General features: G+C 45.0%; 1 protein-coding gene across 1 annotated transcript in view; it reads right to left on the reverse strand.

Moving 5' to 3' along the window:
* Window positions 1-3,512: 3,512 nt before the first annotated feature.
* LOC118111087 (PDZ domain-containing protein 4) overlaps window positions 3,513-12,038 on the reverse strand; it is a 28,566-nt gene continuing 20,040 nt past the window's right edge. The window contains 9 exon segments of the mRNA XM_035159412.2: window positions 3,513-5,264; window positions 6,002-6,114; window positions 6,531-6,671; window positions 7,439-7,785; window positions 7,990-8,060; window positions 8,182-8,599; window positions 8,719-9,148; window positions 9,557-9,752; window positions 9,830-10,302. Coding sequence (XP_035015303.2) covers window positions 5,060-5,264; window positions 6,002-6,114; window positions 6,531-6,671; window positions 7,439-7,785; window positions 7,990-8,060; window positions 8,182-8,599; window positions 8,719-9,148; window positions 9,557-9,752; window positions 9,830-10,302 — 2,394 coding nt within the window. The 3' untranslated portion in view covers window positions 3,513-5,059.

Raw genomic sequence — 12,038 nt, forward strand, 5'->3', positions numbered from 1 at the left:
ACATCACTGCTCTCAGTGAAGCAAGTTGGCTGAAGGGAAAACGGTGAATCTCTACACTGACAGTAGATAATTCCTTACATCGTGCTCTAGTGTCCCAGATGCTTGATGCTTCCCTCCTCCCCAAACAGGTTTCAGTATGTAAATGTGATGCTCACACTTCTAATAATGACCCGGTGTCACAAGCGGAGGCCGGAGCGGATGCAGAAGTAAAAGCAGCTGCTCGCCAGCCACATCCTGCCTCACACATTCTCTTACAGGTTCCACCCAACCACCCCCCACAGCTGACCTGCAGGAACTCCAACTTAGAGCCACAGCGGTTGAGCGTGCACTGTGGAGGAGATGTGGCTGCACGTACACAGATGGGTTGTTAAAGACGCACTCCCTACCCCGGTGACCGGACCACTCCGTGACCTGAAGCCCGGTAACTGGGTGGTAGTGAAAGACCTTAGGAGGAGAAGTTGGCGACATAGACGCTGGACAGGACCGTACCACATCCTGCTTACAACACACACAGCAGTAGAGGACGCTGAAAGGACAACGTGGATTCATGCCAGTCACTGCAAGAGAGTTCCAGAACCAGACCATCCACCCACTGTACACACACTGAATACAGCCAGGCCTGTGTGGCCTTAGGGGAACTGTACTTTCCTCCTGTCAATAACTGTAATAGTTGTTTCCCCTATCATCTGGATATTGGGCTCCTCAGTCAGGTCCTTATGACTCCTCGCTTCCTTCAACAAACTTCTAGGACCCGATTCAACGTGAGGGTGACACAGGATTGTAAATCTACATCTTTTTTATTTTAATTAACTGAGACAAATGCAGATTATAGTGGAGGGAGACATTTTGAGATCTTAAATAAGGATCGGGCTGAATCTCATCGATCAGCCAGAGAAGAGATTTTCCTCTGAGTGAGTTTGATAAATGATGAAGATACTCACACAGGAAGAAGCAGCAGATCAAAGTGTAGCAGACGTTCATGTCGAGGCTCTGATGGTTGAAGCTAATTCTGCTTTTTCTTCACTGATAAATAAGAAACTTGTCACTTCTCTAATTGACAGAGTCCCTCCCCCCCAACACCACACACAGCATCAGCTCCATCACCATTCAGCTGCTTCCTGTTTACCTTCACCTCGATGAGACACATCTTGATTACACCCAGTGAATTTTATTTACACTCTTAAATAAATGTGTCCACGATGTGCCTTCATATTTCAATATGAAAACAGCTGTGATGGCCAATGAGTTATCAAATATATTGTTGAACCTTGAAACTTGGTCCCACGTCTCCACATCTTAGAGTCAGGGAGTTTTAAAGGATCCTGAGCTGTTTGACAAAGACACATGTTTTAAAGGTAAAGTCTCAGTAGGATTTCTTTCTATAAGGAGGATCTAACTAGTTGGAGGATCCCACAGAGTTTTTAGGAAATTGTACATTTTGAGTTGGTGAGGTTTAGAATCTGATTGAACTGTAGATGCATTTTGGAGTTATAGGGTCAGGTGTCGTCTTTTCAGTTTAAGATCTGTTGGAGGCAGTGAAATGAAAAGTTTGTCAGATTCTCTGTGTTTAACCTGGATCACAACTTTATTCTGTTCGGAGCAGCATCTGAGTGTGATGTCAGAGGAACTGTGTGAATATGGTTTATTACAGGTCAACTTCCACAAGTTCAGATAAAGAGGACAAGTTAGTTACTCATTGAATAAACTATAAAACTAATTAATTTAACTTTAATTTAGGATCAAAACATAATTGGGCCAATGAGCTGCTCAAAAGTCAGAAACTCTGAAACCCTGCAGCAGGTCTGAGGTGCTGCAGCAGAGAACCAGCAGAGGGCAGAAGATCTGTGCTTCACTGGTGATGAGCTGGAGATGTGCTCCTCTTCAGTGAGTCTGCAGGAGCTCAGCACGTCACTGACACTAACTGGTGCAAACACAGGAAACTAAACCAGTGGATCGGCTGCTGGTTTCTCAGGGTCAGAAAACAAACTGAGCACAGTAACAAGCTCCTGGTCTGGATTCACACAACCTCATGCTTTGTGTGAACAGCAGGTTCCAGGTCTCCACAGCTCGTTGGTAAAGAAGAACCCTGAACGTTGGGATGCTCTTCCTGTAACTCTGTGACCACAGACATTTTGTGGTCTGTGATTTTGGCCCTTTATGACGTGCACATCCTGCAGGTGGTGCCACGTCTCAAACAGCTTGTCTGTGTGAGACTCACACTCGGAGAATAAAAATGATTTCACTTGGATGCCAGCAGCAACGAATCCCTCCTCTTTTCAAGCTGTTTGTTTGTGTGGTAATTAAACTGAAAGATATGTCATCATGTCTGCCTCCACCCTGTTTTCTCTGGACTCAGGCTGGTTCCTCCATCGTTGCAGCAGCAGAGTCGTCTCCGCCTGTCAGCTGTGATTGATTGGTCCTGTCACCATGGAGACAGATTATTTAGGAGCTGCTCTGATGTTATTCCAGCTTCCATCCACTGTTCTTTCATTCACGTTTATCCATCCATAGTTTATTCATTCTTTCTTCCATCTCGGTCTGACCATCCTCTTCTTCTCTGCTGTTTTTTAATCATCCCTCATTGCTTCTTATTTTTCAGTTTGACTTTTTTAATCTTCATTCTCTCCTCTTTCATCTGTACATGATCATACATCCCTTCCAACCTGCTGTTTTAAATGTGCTGCGCCATGAAGAAGAATATAAATCTCTCTACCTCCATCCTGCTCTTCCTCCTCCTCCTCCTCTTCTTCCTTCCTTCCTTCAGATCTCTAACCCCCCCGGCTCATTGCCTTCTTTCACTCACTCCCTGTGTTCAACCTCCAACTCAACTTCTCTCCCTCTTATTAGCTCAGTGTTGGAGGGTTTGGATCCGAGAGACGTTTTAATGGCGCTGGGTTGTTTCACATGTGTACGATTAGCTGTTCAGTGGAGTTGAAGCATTATATTCGAGCATCGGATGTGTTGTCACCTTCTGACGCCATTAGTGCAATGAATCCTGGGATAAGTCAGGCCTGAGAATAGTTCCCTTGTTCTTACTCTGTAATGGAAGAACACATTTGAAGGAGCCTTCGAAATGGGACGGCCTAGTTGTGCCACTGTGACGGGGGGGCCTGATTGGTCGAGCACTCAAGCATTTTATTTAAATAGGTCAATCTCTGCATTAGCTCGAAAAATAATTGTCCTAACTTGAAGTCAAGTATTTCCTGTTACGAGTGCTCATCTCTCTTCTGATCTACAGCAGCATGATTTGAATCTCCTCCATGTTTTTTCTGCAGTGTTGATCTTCTGCATTACTGCCACCTGGTGGACTGGAGTTCATTAAGCAGGATATTTTACGTCATCACCGCTGATTTTTTGATCACGTCTAGTCTGAGGGAACCGTCATGGTTCAGTTACTCAGTGTCAAAGAAAACAAATAGCAGTCAAATGTAGGAAACAATATTAATATGTTGAACTTTTCTATCCGATGGTCGGGCTGAAAGAGAAAAACAAAAGAACAAGGAACATTTGACTCATTATTTCGTTATATTTCATTTAATTAACTCTAAAGTTTTAGCACTTTCACGCCTTTCACTACTAAAAAAATGTCTGCACAAGGCTTTGTACGCTACACGACTTGAGATCAAGAGTTATGTCCAATAATCCACAAAGTTCAGTACTTAATTCATGCATTATAATATCTCCTGTTACACAGGCCCAGCACGTCATCCACCATCCTGCTGCGATGATCGACCTCATGACCTCACAATTTAATGGACATAATATCAGCAATGTAACATGTAATAATAAGGTACAAAATAAACAGTCAAGTAACAATCATATCGGTCCCCTGGAGTCTTCAAAAGGCATTGTGGGAAAATGATGCACCTGTAAATTTAAAGGCATGAGAGGAACATCGCAGATCAATGAGATCTGACAGTCGGGTATAGAAGGAGGATGTTTCCACCAATGCACATTGTGGTGTTGAAACTGAAGCTCCGCCTCCAGCTGCATCAATAATACTTTACTATTATTTTAATATGTGTCATCACATACGTTTCTGTACAAAGTCTGAAGAGGAGAAAATCAAATGAAACTTTATATGAAAACAAAGTGTGACACATAGACTCTGTATTATATCACAGGTCATGTGACTCCTCACTTTGGGTTCGGGAACTGAGCTCAGACTACAGGAGGTCTGGATGGATTTCATTTTCCCTCTATTCACTTTGAGAGCTGGACTTCGTGATCTGACGTTCAGATTTTATAAAGCTTTAAAGCCCCTGCTTGTGCTTCGAGCTCTGCTTGTGCTCAGACTGTGCGCTTGCACTCGGATATTTCTGTGCTTGGACAGATTCTGTGCTCCAGCTTCAGCTCTTCTCCTTGTGCTCACGCTGCTTCTGTGCTCGCTTGAATTCTTTGTGCAACAACTCAAAAAAACAATATAATGCCCAGTGAAGTGTTTACAAGAGAAATTGCTCCACCCTCGTTGTGGGTGCGTTAGCTTTACTTCCATTTACTTGGAGGGCGACGGTGCATGAACCGGGTTAAAGTCACATCTGTTCTGAGGAGGAATTCCCAAGGGAGGTCATGTGTCAGGACGTGTCTGTGATGGACCCCTCTCCCCTTTTTAACAAGTCTTAACAAACCTCTGTCTGATCATTTACCTCCTTAAAAACATCTTTACATAGTTTGAAGGGACAACCTGTCGTCTTCAGATGAAACATCAGGATCCATTTATTTCATATATTCTCTCTTTCTACCTCAACAATTCATTTTCAAACCTGAAAATGTATAAAGTTACTTGATTTTTCAGAGTCATCACCAGTTTTTCAGAACTATTTTCTGATATTCTAGTTCTTTTGCAGCACTTCTTCCTGTATCCTCTCATTTCTTTACTCCTTCGTATCTTTCTCACTCTTCACAGTTTGAAGCCATAAAAGTTTCCTCTTTTCCTCCAGAATTTCTCCTATTTCCACAAAATTGTTACTTCCAGCTCAAACAAATCTGAAGCTTCGATTGTTTAGTTCCAAGTTTGTATTTTCCCTTTCATCCCTCCGTTCTCGTCTCCGTTCTCGTATCACACCGTGGTCACAGAAAGCAGAGGGTTGTATATTTTCTTTCCGTCTGGCGACCTGGAGCCGTGAGCCAGCAGCTCCTGGATGGTGATCCAGTTGTCGAGGATTCTCCGGTTCCTCTTCTTGGTGATCTTCTTCTGGCTCAGTGACAGGATGTTGTTGCTGGGGGAGTCCTGTCGGGAGGAGCAGTGCTCTAATGTCGGGTCCCTGGAAATGAAATAATAAAAAATAGGCTATATATTGTCTTTCAGGACTTTGCTTTCCAAGTGAAAAGAACAAAGGGTAGTAAAGAGAAAATATACTATTGAATTGACAATTAAATACACATGAATACAATATATGCAATTACATTTCTTTAAAAATCAATCTTGTATCTGGGAGACTTTTTCTCCTACACAAAATTGAACAACCATGATTTACTTTTCAGGGCTTTAAGGTGAATGTGATCGCGATGATGAATGTGTGTCAGTGTGGAACCTGAAACAAACAATTCTTCTTTGACTATTTGAGCTGTTTTCAGAGGATCATCGGTTTGGATTCACGAGGAGTTTGTCTCCAGGATGTTTTGTGGATGTTCTCACTGAATAACGTCTCTACATCATCATCATCATCATCATCATCATCATCATCATCATCATCATCATCATCATCATCATCATCATCATCATCATCATGAGCAGGAGGAGTTGTCACTGATCTCATCTTAATGTCATGATGTGCTGCTGAACACAGACGTGTGACAAACCCCAAATAAAACGGATTTAAAAGCAAATTAAATTCTTATACATGTCGAAATAACCTCTCGAGATCCTCATGACAGTAACTGTTCCATCTAAAATAGTTCACCCTGTATATTCTTAGTTTATAGACATAGATCGCTGTTAATAATCCAAACTTCATGGAGAAATTCGTCAGGATTGAGTCGTGACCCTGAGTCATCGTACCTGTCTCCTTTGAGATAGTCCAGGCGGCTCTGCATCATGAACTCTCGTCTCCGTCTGTACTCTCTGGCTCTGAGCAGCTGCTGCTTCCTCTCCTCTTTGCTCCAGTAGCGGCCCTGTTTCAAGAACAGTTACATCAGGTGTGACGGGAGAAGACAGAAGAGCTCATTTAATGCAATAAACAGGTGAGTTAAACACTGAGCAACTTGTTGAGACTGGGAAAAATGTTATATTTTATTCTTGACCAGAAGTTAGAAGTTGTATAAAAACTTTTTATCTCTGTCTAGTAGATCTAAGAACTTAAGCTGCAGGTCTAAGAACTAATTTCTTTGTGTCATTGGTGAACAAACCCCCAGAAGCCTTTGAGAGTTTCCTGAAAGCTCCCATCCTCTCTTCAGGCAGATTGAGCCTTAGAGCCTTAAAGTATTTTTAACTCCACAAAGTGACATCGATTAACTTGTATTCTTTCCAGCAGCTTGTGTCGGTGTGAGTCGAACCTCTGCTGGTTCTATGTTCACTGTTTGGACTCTACCTGCTTCATCTCGCTGGCAGCGTCGTCGTCGGTCGTCATGCCGCTGCGTTCCTCCCTGATCTTCATGGCTCTGGCCTTCAGCAGACGGTCCCTGACCGGCCGCTTGGCCACGTAGCGGGTCCCGTCGCTGCGGATCTTCACCTGCACACAGACGGTGTGAAGTCACACTGAAGGCAGGCAGACCTAGAGATGTTTATGTTTCCTGTACCTGGATGAAGGAGTCGTTCTGCTTCTCAACTGATTTAACCTCAGCACCCACAGTGATCCGGAATCTTTGAGTTGCAACCCACATTTTTGAACCACTGCAGTAATACACAATCCTCTGTGGTTCATTTTTCACAGCCTCATGCTTTGCTCTCTGCTGACCTCAGTGTAAGAAAACCCATGAAACATTGTCTTACTTTCATTTTACCGTGTTTACGATTGTTTGAATTACTGCTGATGTGACGATGGTTGTTTTGGACTCTGTTGTCAGGATGATGGGGGGGTGCAAATGGCTACTGCACAAGTGTTGTTTAATCCCATACGTCCCAGCTCGTAATCTCAGATCTGCAGATCAACTGTTGGTTCCCAGTGTAAAGGCGTGAAACTGAGGGCGGTAGAGTTTTTTCTGTGAGGGCGGTGGAATAACCCTCCAATCGGACAAGCTTCCTCGTTGTCCTCTTTTAAATCTCGTTTAAAAACTCACTTTTATAATATGGCTTTTGACTAGATTTCTTATGTCTTTGTGTTTGTATTTTTTCTGTTTCTATGTTTGTGAAGCACTTTGGAAACTTGTTTTTGAAAAGCTCTATTTAAATAAAGTTTTATTATTATTATTAAAAGTTGAACCTTTTCCCGACATACCAGCGGAGTCTATAAAAGACCCTTCACACTGACTCCATGATCAGTGTCCTCACACTCTTTACCTTCCACTCCATGCGCTGCCGTGAGGCCGTTGGTGATGACTGTGTCAGCCCAAGTGGTAAGACCAGTCCTAACCGCGAGGCTCCAGCGTGGCGGTCCTCCAGACCACAGGGGGCGCTGTTCACACTCCTCGGACTGGCCGGCCCACTGCTCCCTGTGCCCGCCCCCCTCTCCTCCCCCTCGGCCCTGGTTTGGTCTCTGACTCGGTCCAGGGGGTCCACCAGGCCCTCGGAGGGCAGGGTCATACAGCTCTGGTAGCGCTCCGGTGGTTTGTTGTGGCTGTGGTGTCTCCGGGTGAAATAGGGACTGGACTCTGCACTTCCACCTCCAGGCCTGTTGGCGGCTCCATCTGCAATGGTAACGAATATTGCACAAAGTTAAAAAAACTGTAAATATAACATGAATGTCACCTTTTGGATTTTCTTCTTCGTGACTTGTTGTTGGCCTGGTGCTGTATTTATTGGTGAATTAGCGCCACCAGCTGTTGATCAGTGGAAAATTGCAAAACTGCCGAATGTGATCAAATGTTTTCGCACGTTAATGTAACATATACCTGCTATGGAGCTCCGCCCTCGGTCAGCCACACCCCTTCTTGAAGACGACGCCCCCTCCCTGGTCAGAGACCTGATGATGGAAACAGAAAATTATCGAGCGATTTTTAAACTTAACAAAAATCCACACCTGCAGTTTTACTAAGTTTAACTTGATGACGTGTTAATAGCAGCGGGAAAAAAAGCATGAAGACCTGAACTTGGAGGGTGTGGAGGGGGTGGAGCTTGAGCCATTTGCCCCGCTGCCATTGGCTGTTTCGCATTTCCTGTAAGTGCTTGGAGAGAAGGAGCAGCTGAGGTTTGAGTGGCGTCTCTCTCTGTCCCGCCTGTGACGCCGCGGGGTCAGAGGGGAGTTCAGAGGGGGGAGGAGAGCCAGGGGGAGGAGAGGAGGCGGAGACATCAGTCGCCGCCCTGCTTCGTCTTCCTCTTCCTGCAGAGGCGGGATCTGCTCCGTGCTGACCAATGGCGTGCTCCGGCAGCTCTCCCCTCCGGTGTTGTAGGCGCTGGTGCTGTCTCTGTCGTCCAATCGCTCGCGCTCCGGGAGCTCGTTGATGGACGACAACTCGTGATGATGAGGGTCGTCGTTGTCATCGTTATCCACGTTATCCACGTCTACGATAAAAAGATTGCATTGTAACATTTACAAAGGTGATAATTAAGAATTAATCTCATGTTCATCCTAAATTAGGCGGATTATGTCACATTCCCTCTTCACTTGTTGTCATGGTTACCTGCTTCTGAGGCGCCCGGTCGCACCGTCTCCTCCTCCATCATCCAGGCTTTCAGGCATCTCTCTCTCAGCTGCTGCATCTTCTGTGCCCGGAGAATATTGCGGCATTTAAACTCCAGGTGGCGCAACTCCTCATCGATGAGCGCCATCTCGTGCTCACTCAGGGTCTCGTTGCAGTTCACATCCACCACCAGGCAGGAAGTAGCTTCCTCTTCTTCCTGATCCGCCTCCTGTATTTCCTCTCGACCTTCTGCGTGCACATCGGTGTCGTCACGACCTTTTTTCGCCTTCTCTCTGTGATGTTTTTTATGGCGTCTCTCGTATTGACATTTTATCTCCAGCAGCTCCTGGTATCGCTGGCACTCCTCCTCCGTCAGGCCCGGCATCATCATCATCATGGTCAGAGGCGGCTGGTGATGGTGGTGGTGGTGCTGCAGGTCAGAGGTCAGAGGTCAGTTAGAAGCCAAACAGGCCACAGAAGTGTTTCATTGATCCTGTCACAGTATTTTAATCTTTGTCTCCCACGGGCGGATTTTCTTCATTTGGGGCCCCAGGGCAAGAATATGTTCTTGGGCCCTGGACGGCCTCCACAATACAAACCAACACTGAAGCTGAAATCAAACTATTAAAAGACTGAATCGTTTTAATATTGTTACAGTAAAATATAAAGTAAAATGTTCCGATTGCGTAATCCTACTAACTAACTAACTAACTAACGCTGAGGAAACATATGTGGATCTTTCTGTGTAATTTGTTAACAGATTGTAAAATACAGAAAATGTCCAGACTGATACTTTGATAAGTTCATATTTGACCTTGTGATGGTCTGAATATTTGACCTTGTGATGGAGGTGGTGGGGGCTGCACGCTGCTGCTCCTGATCCTCCTCCTGCCGTCCACTCGAGGCCGGGGAGAGAGTCCGAGCTGAGCTGCAGGTCTCGCAGGTGGAGGAAAGGAGGGGTGGTGTCTCCTCGTCCAGGGCTGGGCGTCGGCCTGGGACTCGGACCGAGGCCGGGACTGAGTCTGGGACTGGGCCTGCGAGGAGGAGACAGGTTACCTGTTAGCGTCCACGTTGTTGGATGTCAGCCTTCAGTGCCGACACTGGGTCCTACCTGGGGCTGGGTCTGAACTTCCTGATGCTCCCCGGCGTGTTGGTGGTGTTGGTGTTGCAGGCGCTGGTCTGCTCCCCCAGCAGGTCCTGCTCAGACAGCTCCTCGTAGCGGGTGCTGTCGTCGGTCCGGCCCACGCCGCTGTCCAGCTCCTGGCTGTTGGACAGCAGTGGAGCCAGGTTTAGCAGAGGAGGGAGAGGGACTGGTGGGTCTCTGTCCTCCTTCTCTCCTCTCTCTCCGTCCTCTTCATCCTCCTCCTCTTCCACTTCCCCGTCACCCCCTGCACCGTCTCCACGTCCTGCTTCCCCACCTCCTCCAGGGCAGGGCAGGCCTCCTCCACCTCTTCTGCGGAGGCGATAGTAGCCTGAAAGATGAGGCGAGTTGAGGGAGCAGGAGGAAGCTTGAGGGTTTGGGTGGAGAACTCCTCCCTCCAGCGTCAGCTCCATGTCCTCCTCTGGATCCACGGGGTTCTCATTCTGAGACCAGGAACATTTCAGAGTTCAGACATTTGTTACATTTACGACGACAGGTTTCTGAATCTCATCAACTCTGCTCCAGATTCACATGTGTGTGTGTGTGTGTGTGTGTGTGTGTGTGTGTGTGTGTGTGTGTCTCTCTCACGGGTTTAGAACAGCTGTGTTTGTTAAATCAGCTTCATGCATGTTTGTTAAATGTTCTGTTTAAAACCATTTCCCATGTTTTCTTATTCTTCACACAGAGCTTGGTAATATTTATATTTTAGTCTGAGTATTGTGATATAAAATCCACAGCTTCCACATTATCAATTTACATTCTGTGTAAATATAAATAGTATCACAGATGCTATATGTTGCTTTGCAGCCAGAGTTAAAGGGTAATAAATAAAACCTGTGTGTTGTTACAGTAGAGTTGTGTTAGGGTTGTGTGTGTGTGTGTGTGTGTGTGTGTGTGTGTGTGTGTGTGTGTGTGTGTGTGTGTGTGTGTGTGTGTGTGTGTGTGTGTGTGTGTGTGTGACCTTGACAGAAACAACAGGAACACACAAGATGAATATCTCATCTATTTCCTCCTCTTCATCCATCATTGCTTCACCCCTCATCATCCCATCCGTCTGATTCCTCATCGCTTGCCCCTACGTCTCTCTCTCTCTCTTCAGTGAAACAGATGAATATAATGTCCCCTCACAGATTCATTTAAAATGTTATAATATTAGGATTATTACTCTATTTATTTTATAGGTTATTATCATTGGGATCAATGTTTTTCATGATAATCTGTGCAGCAGTGATTATTCTTATTAACTCTTATTGCTCGTCACCAGCTGTGATGTTCACACGTTCTTTAATTTAAAGCTTTAATCACATGTGTACTCACCTTTTATTTCTTTATGTTTTCATCAAATAGAATGAACCTCAAATAATAGAAATATTGTAAAACTGAATATTTTGTGATATTGTACATGTTGTTCTGTATTTAGTGAATTTAAAGATCACTCTTCTTCATATTTCTGCTCTCTCTCTTTTTCTGCTGTTTCACATCAACACATCTAATTTATTATTTGCTTCATTGATTAAACATCCATCACTTCCTACTCTCTCAGATCTGACAACATCAAGTGTCAGAGTTCTCCAAATGCTCTCACACACACACACACACACACACACACACACACACACACACACACACACAGTCGATGAATATGTATGACGTGTGTTTTAACCGACATGTATGAATATACCGTCCTGCAGTTCCTCCTCCGTCAGCACATGTGGACACACACTCTGGGACCTGCTGACACACTGCACACATTTATCATGGCTGTGTGTGTGTGTGTGTGTGTGTGTGTGTGTGTGTGTGTGTGTGTGTGTGTGTGTGTGTGTGTGTGTGTGCAGGCATGTGTTTGACAGTTATGACATTCAGGGAAAAGCCCATCGTGAACATGAAACTGCTCCGTGGTTTCATGACTGTAAATGATCCAGTTATTTTACATGTGCTCAAGAAACTGTGAATTTTTTGATGAGATGATTTTTATTATTTAAATTTGAATAGTTATTATCATATCGATAGTTGTCAGCTGTTCGTTCTCTCCACGCCTGGTGGTCGCAGATATCGAACGTGTGACGTCTCTGCTGTAAGCCTGTGAGCACACTGTGCTCGGCCTCCTGCAGCTGCAGCAGGAAGTAGGTTATTAAACTAGGAGTGGTGAAACAGAAGATACACGTTAAACCTGAAGTTA

Source organism: Hippoglossus stenolepis, chromosome 6 (assembly GCF_022539355.2).
Source record: "Hippoglossus stenolepis isolate QCI-W04-F060 chromosome 6, HSTE1.2, whole genome shotgun sequence".
NCBI lineage: Eukaryota > Metazoa > Chordata > Actinopteri > Pleuronectiformes > Pleuronectidae > Hippoglossus > Hippoglossus stenolepis.